Source organism: Elephantulus edwardii, unplaced genomic scaffold (genome assembly GCF_000299155.1).
Source record: "Elephantulus edwardii isolate Elephantulus edwardi_28Jun2011 unplaced genomic scaffold, EleEdw1.0 scaffold00185, whole genome shotgun sequence".
In the NCBI taxonomy this organism is placed as follows: domain Eukaryota; kingdom Metazoa; phylum Chordata; class Mammalia; order Macroscelidea; family Macroscelididae; genus Elephantulus; species Elephantulus edwardii.
The window spans coordinates 234,009-253,336 of NW_006399935.1; the positions used below are offsets into that span (position 1 = coordinate 234,009).

The 19,328-nt window shown below is 58.7% G+C and overlaps 2 protein-coding genes across 3 annotated transcripts; both read left to right on the top strand.

The window, feature by feature from the left end:
- The first annotated feature begins 377 nt into the window (after window positions 1-377).
- On the top strand, window positions 378-7,853 carry MAP2K7 (mitogen-activated protein kinase kinase 7). Of its 2 annotated transcripts, XM_006896328.1 has the most exons (12): window positions 384-568; window positions 2,257-2,304; window positions 5,027-5,168; window positions 5,320-5,386; window positions 5,494-5,607; window positions 5,688-5,807; window positions 6,095-6,202; window positions 6,275-6,454; window positions 6,538-6,618; window positions 6,707-6,849; window positions 7,438-7,483; window positions 7,589-7,782. In XM_006896328.1, the coding sequence occupies exons 1-12, from the start codon at window positions 445-447 to the stop codon at window positions 7,721-7,723; spliced, it is 1,308 nt and encodes a 435-aa protein (XP_006896390.1). In that variant the 5' UTR covers window positions 384-444; the 3' UTR covers window positions 7,724-7,782. The 2 variants fall into 2 exon arrangements, with proteins under 2 accessions (XP_006896391.1, XP_006896390.1); XM_006896329.1 differs by lacking the exon at window positions 2,257-2,304 and having other exon boundaries at window positions 378-568; window positions 7,589-7,853.
- Window positions 7,854-15,729: 7,876 nt separating this feature from the next.
- SNAPC2 (small nuclear RNA activating complex, polypeptide 2, 45kDa) lies at window positions 15,730-18,018 on the top strand. Its single transcript, XM_006896396.1, has 5 exons — window positions 15,730-15,912; window positions 16,904-17,005; window positions 17,125-17,193; window positions 17,337-17,610; window positions 17,687-18,018. The coding sequence occupies exons 1-5, from the start codon at window positions 15,730-15,732 to the stop codon at window positions 18,016-18,018; spliced, it is 960 nt and encodes a 319-aa protein (XP_006896458.1).
- The last annotated feature ends 1,310 nt before the right edge of the window (window positions 18,019-19,328 follow it).

Here is a 19,328-nt window from a genome sequence, read left to right on the forward strand (position 1 = left end):
CCAGGCCAGAAAGAGCTGGTTTGACAGAAAACAACCAACACCGACTGCGGTGAGCGCATGCGCAAGGGAAGTAGCGCGCTCGGCCAGGCCGCCCCTGCTATACGCATGCGTGCTCTTCTCTTTGCCCCCCTCACTCCGAAGACCGATCGATTCCCGCACAGCGCCCCTTGCCGGAGCGCTGGGGAACTCGCGCATGCTCAGCTGAGGGAAGCTGGTGCACGTTGCCAGCCGCGAGCCCTAGGTGGCGTCAGCCCTCCGGCTAGGACGAAGCACGCACGCGCGGAAGTCCCCATGCGCTAAGGGCGGGTGCGCGCCGCGAGCATGGGCTGTGCGGGCTAAGACGGCAGCTCGGCGGGGTCATTTGAGCGCAGGCGCAGTGCGGTGTTTGTCTGCCGGACTTGACGGGCGGCCGGGCGGTGTGCGGCGGCGGCGGCGGCGGGGAAGATGGCGGCGTCCTCCCTGGAACAGAAGCTGTCCCGCCTGGAAGCAAAGCTTAAGCAGGAGAACCGCGAGGCCCGGCAGAGGATCGACCTCAACCTGGATATCAGCCCCCAGCGGCCCAAGCCCAGTAAGCACGGCGGCGTGGGGGAGGGGGCGGGCGAGTCGGAGCGCGTGCCACGGAAGGCCCCGCCCTCGCCGCCAGGCCCCGCCTCCGCTTCCGGGGCGCTGGCGCTCCGCCTCTTCTCCGCCCCCCCGCGGTCGGAGCTTAGCAGGAGAGGGTCACGGTGACCCGGGGGCTTGGGGCTAGCGGGGACCACGAACCAGGACTGTCCCCTCCCCGTGGGGTGGCCCGCTCCCGATCTGGGAGCCTCCTGCCCCAGGTGAGGCCTCCCCACCTGATGACCCGCCCATCACCCTCCTGCGAAGAGGCTGTCACCTACCTTGAGCCCGCTCCCTCGCCTCCATGCGTCTGTGACCACATCTCGGTCCTCCCACAGACAGGCTCGTCTCTTAACGTCCAGATGATCGACTGACTGTGGCAAGACGACACCCCCGTCCCCACCTGGAACCCTGTCCTCCGGGGCTACGTACGGTCCCTTGACAACCTCTAACTCCTCCATCCCGTTGGAATTAGAGAATTCACTCACTTCTCCCCGTAACCGTGTCCAGCGCTCCTTCCTCCCCAGCTTGGGACCTTGTCAGTGGGGGCCGGGCAGACAGTTCTCCCCCACTCTTTGGGCCGAGCGTCACCGGGAACCCCGCAGACCCCCCTCTTGTCCCTTCTGACCACGCGTACCCCCATTGTCTTGACCACCTAGTGACTGTGTAGCTCCTCAGAAATCGACACTCCACCCTTAGCCGAGTGACTGGGTTCCCTTTTTCCTGCCCCTGACACACACACAGCTGGCCTGGGGGGGGGGGGTCACTTGTGGTCGTTAGGACTGGCCATCCCAGCACAAGTCCAACGTCCTTTCTGGCCATCTACTGTGCCTGCTGTCCGAGCAGCATGGCATATGCACACCTGGTCTGGGATCCCCGTGACAGCATCTCGTCTCCTCGTTATACCCCACAGAAGGCACCCTTATTCTCCCAACTATAAAGAATCACCTTTCCTACTCCCTGCCCCCTAGTCCTGTTACCTTCTTTGCCTCTTGACCAAGCACACTGCCTTCTTGTACTTCCCATGTGACTTGGGGATGTTGCCAGCATCCCAGTTTTAATAGCTGTGATACCTCTGGGTAGGGTCCTCAGGAAGCAAGGAGAAAGTACCTCACCATATATAATTGCCCTGCCCACTTCTCCCTTACTTGGCCTGACTCCCCATATGGCTGGGCCAGGCGCACACCCCATCTATCTCCTGGACATGGCTCAGCCTGGGCTTCTCACTGCAGAGTATCGTCAGCCTCTTGGTGTTGGAGTTCAACACCACCTGGGCTACGAAGCTAAGCCAGACAGGAAGGCCCTTAACTAGGCTCTCAAGTGCCATCTCCCCATTCGCAGCGTGGGCGAAGCAGGACTGGGTGGGCACCCGGGGTGTCTCTGTGTGGGTGGCTGGCCCAGGAGACCCCGCCCCAGGAGGGGATCAAGGTGGCAGGCAGCCCTGAGGAGCCCACTCCAGGCATCTGTGTCTCGTGTCCACTCCGTCCCCTCCTCCCATCTCTGTCAGTCTCTCCCCATCTCTGCAGTTTGGTTCCTTGCGCCTTCCCGCTGCTCATTATGATTTGATTTCTTTTCTTTTGGACAAATCAGTTGTTTCTGTTGTGATTTATTGTGGTGTTGTGTTGTTTTTATTTTTTCTTCCTTCTCCCCATCCAGTTATTGTGATCACTCTAAGCCCTGCTCCTGCCCCGTCCCAACGAGCAGGTATCAGCCTTTTGAACATCGCCGCTTGGACCTCTGCACCATTGACCTAACGCTGTCCCGGCCGCAGAATGCCCTGCCCGCCACCCCGTCCCCCATGCTCTGTGCGTGCTCGTGTCCCCTCGGCCCGTGCCCACCTTCTCCTCCGCTCCCTCATCCACATGTGCTGTAGTGGCCCTGCTGGCCTCTTCCTCTGTCTTCTCACCTCCTGCTCTCCTCCCTGTCTCCTTGGCTTAAGGAGTGGATGCCCGCTGAGTGGAGTCACACGAGGGGTGTGTGTGGTGCCCACATGAGAGAGGGAGGGGTCCAGGTTCTTGGCTGCATGTGTGTTTAATGTCCACCAACAATTCCATGAACATGATTGAGCACCTGCTCTGTGCTGTGGTCTGGGGGCGCAGCAGTGAGCAAGCTGGCCAAGTACCTCTCCTTACGGCAAGGTCTCTCCGGGTGGACGGCGGCCAGGGGACAGTAAACCAGTCAGTCACCTGTTAGGGAAGAGAAGGGAGGGAGGGAGTTAGTCCTGCTGCGCTCCCCGTGTCACAGTTCAGATACGTGCACATTCTGTGTACAAACAAGATCGTCTGTGGAGAGAGGGACTAGGGTGAGGAGTCTGGCCTTGGTGGTGATCGTGTGTGTGCGGGGAAGCTTACTGGCCACCCTGGTATTTCCCTGGCACGTGGTGACGGTTCGTGCCCTGTGTGTGCATGCGTGTGTGTAAGCGTGTGTGTGTACACATGTGTATTGGGGCCCTTGGCCCTCTCACTCCAGCGTGTGTGTGCTCGCTTGCTCTCTATCTCTCTCTCTCTCTTTCTCTGTCTCGCGCGCACTCGCTTTCTCTCTCTCCTCCCTCCCTCTCATTCACTCTTGCTGTCACTCTCTACCCTCCTAATCTGCCATGTATCACATCACCATCTCAGTGATCTGTTCTCAGGGCCTCTGTGTCTCCCTACTCCACCCCACCTTGGGCACACCCCATGAGTCCTCAAATGTCCCAGCTGTGCTTCAGAGGCAGTGGGATTGGCTGGAAGCACCTGTCCCCAGGGCAAGCATCATTCCCTATGCTCCAGGGCAGCCTTCAGGGGACGCGGGGACCTGTGTAAGGGACAGGACCAGTAAGGTTCTGTAAGGTGCAGAGAAGGAGGGGATGTGGTCCTTGCCTCCCAGGAGAGCTGGCAGTGCAGAGAGTAGAGGGGACCAGACAGCCCACCAGTTAGCATCTCCCTCACGAGCACCTGGAGTGGGGAGTAGGGCAGCACAGAGATCCTCAGGGACTCTGCAGGGTTGCTGAGCTGGAGAGAAGGGGTTGGGACTCTGATTGTGGCCACAGTTGGAAGCAGAGCCATGTCCTCTGCGACCCAAGTCCTTTTCTTGCTCCTGCCTGGCCCCACAGGACCTGTGCCTGACCCCCAGGCCGGCAGGGCAATGTCAGGTACCGGCCCTCTCTTTCCAGCTAGATCAAGGCCCTACCACCAGTATCTCCAGCATATTGGCCTTGACTTGGTCTCTTGGGCCATGTGTCCAAGGTTCTGCAGAGCTTTGGAAGAAAAATTGGGTTCAAGTTGGGAGCAGAAGTAGGGGCCAAGTTAGTGGTCCAAGAGGCAGGAGGGAACCTTGTAGGTGCTTCTAGTCCTTCCTGACCAGTGACTTCATCTCTAGACAGACACCAGGGTGCCAGGATTCACTGAAGATCCAGCCTGTTTCTCCTAGTTCCAGAACCTCGCCCGTACCCTGTCTTCTGCACCCCCTCTTTGTTGCCCACCTAGCCTGGGGTGGGGTGGGGCAGGGCTTCAAGTGCCCCAGGAGATGGCTCTCGTGGCCCAAGTCAAGTGGCTCATGTCAAGTGGTCTCTTCTGGGCAGCTGGGCCCCAGGTCTTGACTCCTATCTGTCTGTTCCTGTCCCTTGTCCCATAACACCACCCACCCTGGGTGTTTGCTGCCTGCCCGCTGCCTGCTCGCCTGCCTGTAGCATGCCTGAGCTGTCCGCATGCAGGCTGCTGGGGGGGACCTAGCCCCCTGCCTGGCCCAGCCCCACTTGCCCCTAGTCCTGTGGCCTCTCCCTCCCCCAGGACACAGGCAGCAGCCCTGTGGGTCCCAGCTCTGCTGGCCTGGCTGGCAGGCTCCCAGACTACCCTGCAGGCCAGAGAGTGGCCCTAGATCCAGGAGCACACCAAAGCCTGGGCCGGCCCCATATCTGCACCCCTAGTTGCTCCACCTGGCTCCCACATCCACGCCCCCAGGTGCTCTGCCTGGCTCCCATGTCCACATCCCAGGTGCTCAGCCTGCCTTCCACATCTGCACCTCCAGGGCTCAGTCTGGGTCTTGTTCCCTTCCGGCTCTGTGCTGCCCTCAGCCCGATCCCAGGCTGATACTGGCATCCTTCCCCTGAGCTGATCCAGATTGTGGATTTAGCTCCTAGGTCTGCTTCCTGGGTGGAGGTGGAGACTGAGGGTACAGTGGGGCCACTTGGCAAGGAATACCATCAGATCTTAGCTGCTAGCATAACTGTGGGGATGCTCTTGCAGCTTTTGCAAACCCCAGCCCCGTTAGATGGGGAAGGGAGTGGAGAGCGAGTATTGTGAGAACAGCCCTCGGGTGGATGTAGACAGTCCCGACCCTCCAACCCAGAAGGGCAGGCAGGGGTTTTCGCTGGTCCTTCTGGGGCCTGGGAGGGTACTGTGAAGGCCCAGGGCCTCACCTTTCCCTGTCCTGACTCTCGCCCGCCCAGCCCTGCAGCTCCCGCTGGCCAATGACGGGGGCAGTCGCTCACCATCCTCAGAAAGCTCTCCACAGCACCCCACACCACCCGTCCGGCCCCGCCACATGCTGGGGCTTCCGTCTCCCTTTTGCATGCCCCGCAGCATGGAGAGGTGAGCTGTGGACGGGAGACGCGTGTGGGAGGGTCTCTCTATCGGGAGGAGAGTGATTAAATGTGGGCCAGCCTGGAGGGCAGGGGCTGGGGCTGGGGCTAGCCACCAAGTGCTCAGGCTTCCTTCCAGCACCTTCTCCCTGTCCCGCCAGCCTTGAGATTGACCAGAAGCTGCAGGAGATTATGAAGCAGACTGGCTACCTGACCATTGGGGGCCAGGTATTCACTTCTCCTTGGTACTGTGGGGTGGTTAGGTAGCTGGGCTGGCTCTCCTTTTGGGGTTGTCAGGGACCTGGGGGACCCTCCAGCCCTCACTCTCCTCCCAGCGCTTCCAGGCAGAGATCAATGACCTGGAGAACCTGGGCGAGATGGGCAGCGGTACGTGTGGCCAGGTGTGGAAGATGCGCTTTAGGAAGACAGGGCACGTCATCGCGGTCAAGGTGAGCGGCTGCACTCCTGGCTCGTGGGCCCAGAGCCTCGCAGGGCACAGGTGACTGAGGCGTCTCGCTCTCCTGTGCAGCAAATGCGGCGCTCGGGGAACAAAGAGGAGAACAAGAGGATCCTCATGGACCTGGACGTGGTGCTCAAGAGTCATGACTGTCCCTACATAGTGCAGTGCTTCGGGACCTTCATCACCAACGTGAGCTGGCCTGCTAGCCCCGCCCTGTCGGCTGCCCACCCCTCTGGCCCTGCCCTGTGGGCCCCGCACCCCGGCGGCCCTGCCCTGTCAGCACTGTGCCCCAGCGGCCCCATGCCCACAGACCCCTTAGAGGGATGTGCCTGGAGAGATCTGCACCTGTATGTGGGCTGTACTTCTCTGCCCAGCTCCAAGTGTGCCCCTAGCCCTTCCCCGGGACCTGAAGCCTCCCTGGGGCGGGCAGGTGGGTGCAAGCCTGCCCAAGCCACCAGGTGTGTGCACCTCTGCAGACAGATGTCTTCATCGCCATGGAGCTCATGGGCACGTGTGCGGAGAAGCTCAAGAAGCGGATGCAGGGCCCCATCCCCGAGCGCATCCTGGGCAAGATGACGGTGGCGGTGAGTCGCTGGTGGGCGGAGGCCCAGAGTTCCCCCGCGAAAGGCCAGTTACTGACACTTTCCTGTCTCTAGATTGTGAAGGCCCTCTTCTACCTGAAGGAGAAGCACGGCGTCATCCATCGCGACGTCAAGCCCTCCAACATCCTGCTGGACGAGCGGGGTCAGATCAAGCTCTGCGACTTTGGCATCAGTGGCCGCCTCGTCGACTCCAAGGCCAAGACGCGCAGTGCTGGCTGCGCTGCCTACATGGCGGTGAGCTGGGCCTGGGCTGGGGTCCACAGAGGGCAGGCGGGGCAAGAACAGCCTCAGTAGAGCTTCTCCTCCTTCCCCCACAGCCTGAGCGCATCGACCCCCCGGATCCCACCAAGCCAGACTACGACATCCGTGCAGACGTGTGGAGTCTGGGCATCTCGTTGGTGAGTGGGGCCGCTGCCTCCACAGGCCGGGCTTGGGGGTTCCCGGGGACGAGAGGGCAGGCACACACCTGTCCTCGGCTCTCCCCAGGTGGAGCTGGCCACTGGACAGTTTCCCTACAAGAACTGCAAGACAGACTTTGAGGTCCTCACCAAAGTCCTCCAGGAAGAGCCCCCCCTCCTGCCTGGGCACATGGACTTCTCAGGGGACTTCCAGTCCTTCGTCAAAGACTGGTGAGCAGGTGTCTTGCCGTGGCCCTTGGCCCTGGGTGGCAGTGTCTGGTCTGGAGCAGGAGGAGGATGGAGGAGGGCTGGAGCTAGTACCTGGGGAGACAGGAGTCTCCCCTGAGTGAGGGGCAGCAGGACCTGGAGGGGGTTTCGCTTGCTGACCCTCATGCTGGCACCTCTGACAAGCAGGGGTCCCAGAGGAGATGGCTTGTTTTCAGAGAGCACATCGTCTTCCTTCATGGGAGCCGCTGCTAGGTCATTGGGACGCCTCACAGACCACTTCTTCCCTGGGGAGCCCGCTTCCCTCCTGGATTGAACCTGGGGGCCTGAGTGCGGCCTTTTGCTTCCTCAGCACCAGCCCTTGTGGCACTGTGCAGGGGAGCACCTGGGGGCACCCCCTTTTCACCTCCTCTCACCAGGAAGCTTCAGGACACACAAGGGTAGGGTCTACCTGTCAGCCTAGGGCCGTGAAGAGGCCTGCAGCTCCCCTACCACAGGTCTCGCGGACCCCAAGCCCCAGGGAGGACAGTCTCCAGCAAGTGGCAGACTGGGGCCCTCACAGGCCCTCACCTTTCTCCATCTCTCCTTCCCCAGCCTTACTAAAGATCACAGGAAGAGACCAAAGTATAATAAGCTACTTGTGAGTACCTCTCCCTCTCGCAGCCCCACCTCTGCCCCAGCCCTGCTGGCCACTCTGGTTCCCCAGGGAAGCCCCTCACACTGAGCCCACCCCTCGGTCCTCCAGGAACACAGTTTCATCAAGCGCTACGAGACCCTGGAGGTGGATGTGGCGTCCTGGTTCAAAGACGTCATGGCAAAGACCGAATCGCCGCGGACTAGCGGAGACGTGAGCCAGCCCCACCTGCCCTTCTTCAGGTAGCTGCGTGGCGGCGGCCAGCCCACAGTGGGCCAGGGGCACGGCTGTAGGCCCCCCTTCCCCGCTGGCTGCCCAGCTGCCCGCCAGGGGAGACCTGGGACCTGGAGGCCGCCGAGGGCTGAGGACACAAAGTAGGGGGTGTCAACTCACCCCGAGCTCCCCCGCTCAGCAGCGTGGACAGATGGGCTTCCACGGCCGGAGCCTCTGTAGCCCCCGGGGCCCGCCGGCTGAGCACGCCCCCTGACAGACACTGTGAACGGAAGACAGCAGGCCATGCTCAGACTGCTATTTATTCAGTTGTGACCTCTGGACTAAGTCGCCCCCAGAGCCCGGAAGAGAGCCGCGCCGCCTCCCACACCCCTACAGTCCCCTTGCCCTGCCCCAGGCACGTGTCACCACCTCTATTACTTCCTCCTCGTCCCTTCAGTCCCTGTGTGGCGCTCGCTCTCTCTTTCCCTCCTGGTCTCTGCCCCTCTCCTGGCCCAGACCAGGGCTCAGCAAGCCCCCTGGTGGGACCGAGGGATGGTGGAGGCACAGCCTGATCCCAGGTTGGCCAAGGTCTCCATCACTGCCAGTGGTTGGTGCCCTCGACCCCATGAGGTATCTGGGCATAGGGACTGCTGCCAGGCCGGGACTGGGTCTGTCTCTTTGATCTCAGGGGGTCCTTTTTGGAGCTTATTGTATTTTGTTGTTCTTGGTGGGGTATTTGGGGTGCAGGGGAGGAAGAGCGCTCATTCTGGGGGGTTTGTTGGTACCTCCAGAATCTTTACCAAAGTCACGTTGAGCTGCTTGTGGTGCAGCCCCTGTCCACATGGGCACAGTGGGCTGGGGTCTGGGCCTCTGGCCATGGCCCTGTCTCAGAGGTGGGGTCTCACCCCTAGGGGCTGGCCTCTGACCACAGTGCAGGTGAGTTGAAGACCTCAGGGCAGGGCCTCAGCTACTTACTACGCAGGACGATCTGGGAAGTGGATGCAGGCGAGGGGAGCGGGGAGCGGGGCGGTGGAATCAGGATTGGGGCCCAGGGAGGCCAGGTGGAAGGCATAAAGTGGACGTGGAGGTTCGAGGATGTGTGACAGGGACAGAGGTGAGAGAACTGGAGTGAGCAAAGGCCAGGCCGCAGAGTGCAGTTGGCAGAGATAGCTGGGTCTCCAGATTGCCCGAGTGTCCCTCATGTACCGGAGCTGGCCACCTCCCAGTCCCGCCCGGGCCAGGAGGGCACAGTGGCTGGAGCAGAGGAGGAGGGTGTCCTTTTTGTTGGTGATGCATGCAAATCAAGTGGAAAACAAAATAATGAAACAAAAAAAGAAAAAAAAAATACCCCACAAACAAATACCAACACCAAAGGTGAGGCACGCTGGCTGTAGCTGAAGCAATATAGGCTTAGGTGTCACTGTCCTGTCCTAATAGTCACAATGCCGCATGTTTAGTGCTACAAGTTCTCCTCTGCCCCGGAGGGGAAGGCTGCCTTCTGGGGGGCCTGCTGCTCTGGGTCCCCTTTGTAAGGGGCAGGGGCCCCCAAGCCTGGCCCTCGCCCTTTGCCGCTAGGCCCAGCCATGGGGGCCTCAGTGGGTGCCGCCAGGCCACTGGCTGGCCCCAAGGTCAGCACCGGCCCGCAGCTGAGCGGCCTGGTGTGGTTATTATTTAACTTTATTTTCTGTTTTGTGAGTGTGTGTCCTCTGCCCGCCCCCTTCAGTGTTAAGCAGGTTCCCTGGGGGAGTCTCCTGCTCCCCCTCCCTGCGTCTCCCCATCCCCTGCGTCACCAGCTGTCCCAACTGACTGGGCAGAGGGTGGTCAGGGGTCTAGGGGGCCTGGCCCAGCCCAGCCCTGCAGCCCCCACCCCCTTCTCAGGCCACCAGTATTGCCCTGACCCTTTTTAAAACAAAATACCCTTGTTTGTAAACCTTTAGATGCTTGTGAATAAACCCCATCCTTCCCCCTACCAAGTGATGCCACGTGTGCGGGTGTAAGAGACGGGAAGATGCAGCCTGCTGGGTGGGGACGTGGGGTCTGGTGGAGGGCCCTCAGTTAACAGGGAGTAGCCATTCCACTGTGGCAAAGAGGGGACTTGCAGGTAAAGTGGGGCTTGTAACTCCCAGTATTGGGCCAAGAGGGTAGGGTGCAAAAGTGCCTAACTACAAGCTGAAGGGTGGGCTGTTGAGATGCAGAAGGTCACAGCCCTGGAAACCCCACAGAACACAGGTGCACCCTGCACCAACCGGGTTATCGGGAGACAGGCAAAGGGTTTGTGTTTTAAAAAAATACCCAACTTGATTTCATTCTGAGCAGATACCCCCAATAGACAGGGCAGGAGAGGAGCCAGAGATCCCTGGCTGGCCTTGGGCCCCAGCTCCACTGTCCACTCAGTCTGCCACCCCCGCTCCCTGCCACCCACTGGCCATGGCCACCTGCTCACCAGCCTGGCTAGGCGCTGCCCGTCTGGTCCCCCTGCACTGGTGCCCTGTTGTGCAGCATGGGGGGCACTGCACTCCTGCTACAGGCCCTGCCCCTGGGGACCAGCACCCTGTCCAGCAGGCTGCCTGGTATGTACAGGTAGAGCCGCCATGTCCCATCACTCAGGGCCTTGCCCTTTTTCATTCGACCCTGTCTTCTGCCCACCTGGAGTGTATGTGGGGATGACTTCTAGGCGAAGTCCCACACTCGGGGTGATGGCCAGGGCACGGGTTAGGGATACTACTCTCTTTTTCCATTGTGTACCATCAAATTGGATCCAAGTGGCACAGGAGGAGAGTGAACCTTGCTTCTCCAGCAGAGCATCTGCGGATTCGAACCAAGCAACTTCAGGATTACAGTGCAGCTTCTTGCCACTAGGCCACCAGAGCTCCCTTTTTTTGGGGGGGAGGGGAGGTGCTGCTGCTCTTATGGAATGAACATTGGGACAGTGAGTTAGAGGTTAAGGAGCACCCACATGCTGGGACTTCTGGCAATACCTGTTGGCGTCAGGGTGTGAAGCCTGGCAAGCTGTAAAAACCTTGACCGTAGCCTTGTCAGTCTGGCCAGAGGAGCTCAGTCCTTCGCACAGTCCTCCCTTTAGAAAAAGGAAAGTTAGCTGGCAGTCACCCAGCCCGGCTTGGAGCCCTGAAGACATCCTCACCCTACTAGAACCTGAAGTGCTAGAAGTAAGAGACCCGTGACTTCACCAAGCAGGGCCCTCACCAGTCGATGCCTTTCCTCAGCCTAGGGACCCCTGCCCCCATTCTACAGGTCAACCCCAGGGCAGGGACATCCTGGGTGGCCAGGGGGCTCATGGTCACAGTCATCTGTGCTGATGCCAGGCTGAGCACAGCGAGCTGGGGTCTGAAGTCACAGCCAGTGATAGAGACTCCTGCTCCGAGGATGTAAGGGACAGCACCCCAATTCCCCGCAGCACCCGGGGTTTGCTGCAGCCACTCTTAAGCCTGCAGCTGTTGGACACGGAGGACACATTTCCATGGCACGTCTTTGTGCAGGTGCGACCACCTGGGACGCCCAGGGCGGGTGGGAACGAGAAGGCCTGTGCTGACTGGGCCCCTGTCCCTCCAGGCTTCCCCGGCGCGCGTCTCCCCGCCCTGGGGCCTGACCCTGCAGCACTGCGCCTGGCTCTGGACCCCGCCCTAGCCCTGCTGCGACGGGGATGCCTGGCGACACCTCTGTCCTCTTCCCGTGCGCTCGGGTCCTCGGTGCTGCTGGCCCCATGCGCTTCAGCTTCTGCCTGTGCCGGTCTCCAACTCAGCCACTGCCACCGCCTCCGAGGAGTCCTCCAGCCCGTGCCTCCCACGTGGTCATTGCCATCATTAGTGCGTGACCACCCAGACAGAAACCCAGCATCTGGATTCGCTGCAGGGTGGAATGGGTCTTCAGCTGCTTGGGCAGAGCCTCTTGAGATTTAGGATCTGACGATGTTGGGGGCTTTGGGTGCAGAGATTGAAACCATCTCAGGTTGGGTGCTGCACTGAGCTCAAGGAGATGATGGCTTAAGGGCCAGGGGCAGGTGGACACTCATGGTCAGTGCTGAGGGGATGCTGGATGCAGGGGCTTGCTGGGGGGACCAAGAATGTCAGTGCTGGGAGAGCTGAGGTATTGTGGCCCTTGAAAGGAGGGCTTCTCCCACTCTGGGCACTGGATGTCCTGGTCTCATGGTGGGATGGGACTGGGATGGAGCTGGAGGGGTGAGTCTTGCAGGGGCCTGACGTGCCCTCTTGCTTGCCCAGCCCCCAGTGTCTCCTGCAGCATGAGGCAGGTACTGGCAACAGCAGTGGAAGTGGCGAGAACCTGAGCGCAGACAACCCCCACCTGCAAATGTTGAAGCAGCTCTTCGTGGTCACTGTGCCGGGGCTACCCCAACATGAGTGTGCAGTCCTGTCCTGAAGGGGGTCCTGGGACCAAGGAAGGAGGGTGCGATGGGCGCCTGGGTCCTCAATCTAGGCTCAGTGGTCACTTCCCCAACAGAGCATCCCAGAGATGTCCAGCTGGGCCCCACCGCCCTGGTGCCTGCCCCAGTAGTGGCACTGGTGCTGGCAGCCCTTGTCCTAGGGCTGCGCTGGCCTCTGGGCTCCGGCTGGTCTGTGTATATTCCGGTGTGATCCTGGGGGGGCTGGCTCAACACTAAGAGCAGTGTCCTCAGGCCTGTCCCAGGCAGCCACAGAAGCCCCCCGGGGGCGCCCTCAGGCAGGCCTAGTCTTTTCAGCAGCAGCGTCTCCCTTCCAGCACCTGTGCCCTGATACTTGTCCCTGAGAACCTCTCCCAGCCTAGGAGGCCTCAGGGAGGCAGGTGAGTGAGTGAGAGTGTATATTATCTAACACCATCTCTGTAACAACCTTCAGGCAGATACTATAAGGCTCATTTTATAAATGGTAAAAATGACCTGAAGTAACAGCATTTAGTGGAGCTGGGATTTGAACTCATGCAGTAGAGTCATGGTGGCAAGCTGGGAATGGTGTCTTCAGACGCTGGCCAGGCCCGACGCACATTGAGTCTGTGTACAACAGAACAAAACCCTGCCTGATCCAGCACGTTCTCACTGCTCCTCCGCTCCTTTGCTCTCTTAACTTCCCAGTTGTGATTGATGACCTTTTCTAAGGACTGACCCCGCCAGGTAACATGCCAAAATTACGTGAGATGGGAGTCTTGCTATATTTGCTTCTAAGGCCATGTTCTGTGTGCCATCGAGTTACCTACCCATAGAATGACTATGAACAACAGATCAGAACCTTACCCTATCCTGTGCCATCTTCCTGATCTCTGACATGCTCCCGGCCATTATTGCAGTCACTGTGTCAGTCCGTCTTGTTGAGAGTTTTCTAAGGGCATGTTGTTGTTGTCAGGGACTGTTGAGTATGACTCCTAGTTATCCTATGAACAATTCCAAACCCTGTCCTTCCCTATGTCACCCTCACAATCTCTGACACATTAAAGCCCTTTGCTGCAGTCACGGTGTCAATCCACCTGGGTGAGGGTCTTCTCCTCACTGTCCGCCCACCTTTCCAAGCATGATGTCCCTCTCCAAGAACAGCCTCTCCTAGCAACATACCTGAAGTATGTGAAGTGAAGCTTTATCATGTGTCTCCAAGGAGCACTCTGACCACACCTTCTCTAAGACAAACCTGTTTTTTCTTTTGGCAGTCCATGGGATAGTCAATACTCACCTCTAACACCACAGTTCCAAGGCATCAATTCTTTATCATCTTTACTCACTGTCCCGCTCTCAGATGCATTTTTTCAAGTGACTAAAAAGACTAGTGGCAAGAAGCTGCACTGCAATCCCAGAGGCACATGGTTCGAATCCACCAGATGTTCTGCCGGGAAAGGAGGGACAATCTCCTCCTGTATCAGTCAGATCTGATTTGACGGTACACAGACACATAAAATAATAATAAATTTTTTTTAAAAAGACCATGGCCTGAATCAGGCGCACCTTAGTCCTCAGGTTGACATCTTTGCTCAGTAATTTTCTAAGGTTAGAAGTGGGGGAAAATTACCACACAGAAATTACCTAACTCAGTTCATAGGCTTACAGGGAGGCCAGTGGTCAGAGGGGTTGGTTAGTTGGGGAAAAGATGGCTTGCACAGTGTCCCAGCAGTCACTCAGACTGAGCCACCTCTTCTTCGCAGCAGAACCAGTTCCCACTGCCCTCAGCTTCAGGCCGATGAGACCACAACTCCTGTGCCCCTCCTGCTCTTGTCTCCCTTCTGGGTACAAAACAAGCCTTCAACCTGATCTATGGAATCTTGAAGTCTGTGTGCACATGGGTGTGGGGATGGAGACAGGAAGAGGAGGTCCTGCAAGCTGGGACCAGGACTGGGTAGATTCCAGGCTGGAAGAGGTCAGGCTGGCTGGGGTAGATGTGTGTATGTGTGTGTCATACACACGTGTGCACACAGGCACCAGGGGACACTCTAGGGCATTTTGTCCCATGCAGAAAGTAACTTCTTTTTTTATTTTTGTTTTTAAATTTTTCTTTTTTTAAAATTAATTTTAATGAACGTTTATAGAGATTTTTTATTTCCATTCATTCATTGTTGCTTTTTTCTCCCTGCCCACCCCTCTCCCCAGTTTGCTCTTCTCTTTGGAAAGTAAAAGAAAAATTATTTCATTGGTATAGAATCCACCCCCTCCCACCCCAAATATACTCCACTATGCAACTTTTATTCTGGACTCTTGTCATAACCATAATACCCAGTCATATATCGCTTTCAAACAGTTCTCTCCCTCATCCGTTTCAATGTTTGTTGTTGTTAAGTGCCGTCGAGTCGCAGGCGACTCATAGCGACCCTATGAAGGAGAGTCCTCGACGCTTGGGTGCCTTTCATCCTCTCTCCCCAAGTTTATAGGGTTTCCAGAGGCAAGCTATTATGGAAGTGGATGCCACACCTCCTTCCACTCTGTTTCAATGCAGTATACATCATTTATCCAACTTTTCTCAGTCTTACCCCAACCCTGATGTCAGTCCTGGTTTACAACAGTGGCACTATGCAGTATTTGTCCTTTTATGACTGAGATATTTCACTCAGCATAATGTCCTCCAGGGTCACCCATTTTGAATAATGTTGCATGAGTTCCTTGTTTTTCAATGCAGCATAGCCTTCCATTGTGTGACTATACCAGAGCTTCTCTATCCGTTCGTTTCTTGATGGGCAGAAAGTAACTTCTAAACACACAGCTCTCCTCACACAAGCCCCACCAACCTTCCTTGTTCTCCACCCCCAGCGGCTTGCCCTGGTCCAGGCCTTCCCCTCAGGCCTCTCTGCCTCAGCCTCCTCGCTGGCCTGGCCTCTGCCATGCTCCTGGATTGCCAGCCTGGCTTCTTAACTCCCTCCTGCCTGAGCTGCTGCTTTCACTGCTCATTAGCTCAGGACGACCAGCTCCATTTTACAAATAGGCTAACAAGTTCAGAGAAGCCACTTGGTGCCTTCTAGCCAAGGTCTCACTATGACTCTGCACCAAGCAAAGCACAGCTGTTAGGTGCCGTCACTCACAGCGACCCCATGTTACCATTGGAGCTGGAGCCTAATCATAAATGATCATACTCATAGTTTTTAGAGGCAGTAAAATCGCAAGGGAGGAGACTGCCCGTCTTTCTTCCATAGAGGTTCTGGTGGGTTCGAACCGCTCAGCTCCTTACCACTGGGCCACCAGAGCTCCCTACACAGGGTTTTTATGTCTGTCATCCTTAGAGATCACCAGGTTTTTCTCCTGCAGAGCAGAGCCACTGGGTGGGATCGAACCATTGACAACCACTGTCCCACCGAGGCTCTTTAGAGAACAAAGTAGGACTTTTACACTCGAGATTGGAAATGAGAGAATAAGGGGTACGTTCTCGTTCGCCTGAGACCCAATTCTGGCTCCAGTCCCGGCCCCGCATCCTTCCCAGCCGAGCAGGTTCCCTTTGCGGTGGAAGCGCTTAGCCACGCCCCCTGCTTGCGGCCGGCCCCGCGCGGTGGATTCTGGTCTCGGAGGCTTTCGTAGCTCCACTTTAGGGCGTGGCCTCCGTGTTCCCAGGCCGGCAGTCGACATGAGGCCTCCGAAGCGGCTGCGAGCGCCTCCGTCGCGCTACCTGGGCGCGGCGGCCAGCCCCGCAGCCTGGAGCATTCGCGAGAAGCGGCAGCTGCTGCGACTACTGCAAGCACAGCGGGGCCAGCCGAAGCCAGACGTCACGGAGCTGGCCCGGGGACTGCCAGGTCGGAGCGAGGACGAGGTGAGGGCTGGGGCCTGGGAGACGGAGGCCGAGCAAGTGCGAGGGTGAGGCGTAGGGGCGGGACCGCCAGCAGGGGCTTTGGGTTTTAATGTATCGAGGTTGCGGCGAGATGGGGCGGGGCTATTCTGAGATGCCGAAGGCGAAGTCCATAGGATAGTGGGCGGGGCCATCTGGAGCCGGAAGCTGGAGGCGGAGTTAATAGGAGACTGGGCGGGGCCATCTGGAGATGGAAATCAGAGGCGGAGTTAATAGGAGACTGGGCGGGGCTGTCTGGAGACTACTGGAGTCAGGGTTAATGGGAGACTGGGCGGGGCTGTCTGGAGACTACTGGAGTCAGGGTTAATGGGAGACTGGGCGGAGCTATATGGCGACCAAGCCGGGGGCGGTGGTCTTTGGCGACTAACCCTGAGGCGGAGTTAATGAGAGAATGGGGCGGGGCTATCTACATACTTAAGCCGGAGGCGGGGTTAATACAAGGCTGGGCGAGGCTAATGCGGGAGGCTGGGGAGGGCGGGACGGAGGCGGGGCCAGTTCAGCTCAAAGTCGGGCGGAAGTATGAGGACGTTATGGGGTCGGGGAGGCCCCCCCCAAGTGAGTAGGAAGCGGGTGGGGAGGTGCGCAGGGAGGCGGAGGGGTGTGGGAGGATGGTCTAGAAGGGGGAGCTGCTAGGGGGCGTGACAAGCGTGGGTGGTGGCTTGGGAGATGGCAGGGAGAAAAGGACAGCTTGCACAATGGAGAGAGATAATAGATGGGACCCGAGCCAGAGCGGGCCAGGCCTTGACTCTCTTGCTCTAAGCTCGTCTGATTTAGGACCCTGACTCCTGCTTGGGTCTGCAGTCATTGGCCTGGAGATAATCTGGGGAGCAGTGGGGGTGCCCTGGGAGTAGAGAAGGACCAGTTTGTAGCAGTCTCTCTGAGCGGGCAGCAGGCTTTGGCTTCTCCCCAACCCCGGGCATGTGGAAGGACCACCGGACTGTTCTCTCTCCTCTAGATTCACCACTTCATCCAGCAGCTCAAAAGCCGGGTGGCCCGGGAGGCCATTCAGAAGTTGTATCCAAGTGGTCAAAGACGCCAGCCTCCAGCCCCTATAGAGGTGAGGCAGGTTTCAGGGCCAGGCCCCCCCCCCCCAGAGCTAGCCCCCCCGAATGTTAATTCGAGAGCTGAGGGGATCACCTGGTCAGGAGACCTTCCTGTTGTGCCCCTCACCCCCAGGTGTGGACGGATCTAGCTGGAAAGATAACGGATCCCGTGGAGGACGCCTTGACAGCTGCCTTCTCACAGGTACAGCCTCCCCCAGGGGCAGAGGACCAGACCAGGGTGGCCAGCTCTGTGGCGTTGGTGAGGGCGTCCGGAGGGCTTGGTGGAATGGACTCAGGTGGGGTGGTGGGGACCGCCCTGTGCTCCTTTGATGGTCTTGTCAACAGGTGTTCACCATTGCGGCCACGGAGCCTCTCAGCCTCATGCACTCCGTGCCTCCAAAGCCCACGCAGGCCCGGGGGAAGCCGCTGCTCCTCAGCGCCCCCCAGGGCCGAGAGACTACAGACCCTGAAGCCCCTGCCCCCGCCCCTGCTAACACTCCTGCTGAGCCCCCAGCTGGCTCCGCCTCCGAGATCCCCTTCACGGTGGACTTTGAGAAGATCTACAAGTACCTGGCAGCCCTCTCCCGAAGTGGCTCCGGACCAGAGCTCTCTGCGGCTGGTGAGCATGGCGCAGGGCCCTGCGGGTGAGTCCGAGGTGGTAAACTTGGCCCCTCTCTAACTCCTCCCTTCCTCAGAGTCATCTGTCATTCTCGACCTGCTCCTCTCGCTGCCTGAGGAACTGACTCGCCTACCCTGCACAGCCCTGGCCGATCACATGACTGGGGCCTACCAGCGCCTGACCACCCGCCAGCCCGGCCCAGGTGATGGAACCCCGGGACCCGAGACTGAGGATGGAGGCTCTGGCTCCAGGGGGCATGAAGAGCCCAGCCAGGCTACTCCCAAGATCCCTGCGAGGGCCGGGCCCAATGAGCCACAGTCACCTTGGCAAGCAGCTGGGGTCTGCCCTCTGAACCCCTTCCTGGTGCCTCTGGAGCTCCTGTGCCAGAGAGACAACCCTGCCAGCTGAAGGCCCTGGCAGGCAGAGGGCACAAAGGACAGTGTCCAGCCCTTCAGCTCAGGACAGCACTGGTTGGTTGTGAAGACATTTTGTGGATGGTTTGGAAAAGGTGCCTGACACTGCTGGCTCTTAGATGTTCTGGATGCCTGAAATCTCAGGAAGAACTGTAGAGAGGCTTGGCCACCAGTCTGTGATGGGCTTAGTTCCAAGGGGCCAGCAGATGACTGGGTGCCGGGAGGGCACAGGGACCTCCCAGGAGACAGATGAATGGACTCCGCCAGTGTCTCCTTTTCCCAAGAGTATTGTTCTCTGCACAGGGGGCTCCTCTCAAGTGCCTGCCATTGCTTTGCTCTCAGTCCTTCAATTTGCCCCTTAGATGGAAAAGATGCCTGGTGTCCCCTCCTGCCTGCTCACCGAGTCGAGCAATGCCCCTACCCTGCCCTAGTCTCCCATGGTGGAAAATAAAGTTCTTATCCATGTCTTTCTCTGTTTCCTCTCAGAGGGTTGGGAACGGGGGTACTATTGTGTGTGGATCACCTCTGCCCAGAGGCTGAGTCTGGAAAGAGGGCCGTTACCACCAGGTTTAGTCTGAAAATGCCTGCAGCGGCCTCAAGATTTGGCCATGAAGGAATCTTTGGAGACATTGAGAGGACAGGCCTGGGGGTCAGGGAGTGGAGGTGGCTTTTGAGAAGGGTTGAAAGGGGCTGCAGGGAGGAGCAGATTAAACTTCTGGGGACAGGTGTCTGCATTGGTTTTCAGAATAGGGTGACCGTGCATCACACAGGTGGGGAGGTCTGCAGAGGAAGGGCCCAGCAAAGCCCCCAGACTCCTCAGTCTCACCTGCCCTGTGGGGGAGGGGGCAGGGATCCAAGTACACACTCAGGCACCACCTCCTCCAAGCCTAACTGTAGTCTGTGCGTGCAGAGTTCCTTTTATAGCAACGCTCTTTCCCCCACACACTGCACACGGCTCCTGAGGGGGCCCAGCACCCCTCCTGGGCGGGCTGCTGGCGTGGAGCCGAGCTAGCGCACTCCGTGGGCAGAGCCCGGCACCAGGCCCACGGTTTCTAGGCGCTGTGGGTACTGGGGGGTGGAGGAAGGCTGCAGGTGCAGGGGCCGGGCCAGTTCTTAGAAACAGCCTTCACTGTGCACTTGGCACCTCTTCCCAGGAATCTCCGGAGAGGTTAAGTTCATCTCACTACCTGCTCTATTTCTGTAAATGGGGATCCTGGATGGGCCTTGAGCTCTCTGTGTGTGTGTGTGTCCTGGATGGGCCTTGAGCTGTGTGTGTGTGTGTGTGTGTGTGTGTGTGTGTGTGTC

Excerpts from the sequence above, each read along its gene's own strand:
- MAP2K7 (XM_006896328.1), top strand. The coding sequence starts at position 445 with ATGGCGGCGTCCTCCCTGGAACAGAAGCTGTCCCGCCTGGAAGCAAAG. Across the intron at positions 6,455-6,537 it reads GCTGCGCTGCCTACATGGCG|CCTGAGCGCATCGACCCCCC; the intron begins GTGAGCTGGGCC and ends CTTCCCCCACAG. Across the intron at positions 6,850-7,437 it reads CAGTCCTTCGTCAAAGACTG|CCTTACTAAAGATCACAGGA; the intron begins GTGAGCAGGTGT and ends CTCCTTCCCCAG.
- SNAPC2 (XM_006896396.1), top strand. The coding sequence starts at position 15,730 with ATGAGGCCTCCGAAGCGGCTGCGAGCGCCTCCGTCGCGCTACCTGGGC. Across the intron at positions 17,006-17,124 it reads AGCCTCCAGCCCCTATAGAG|GTGTGGACGGATCTAGCTGG; the intron begins GTGAGGCAGGTT and ends CCTCACCCCCAG. Across the intron at positions 17,611-17,686 it reads ACCAGAGCTCTCTGCGGCTG|AGTCATCTGTCATTCTCGAC; the intron begins GTGAGCATGGCG and ends TCCCTTCCTCAG.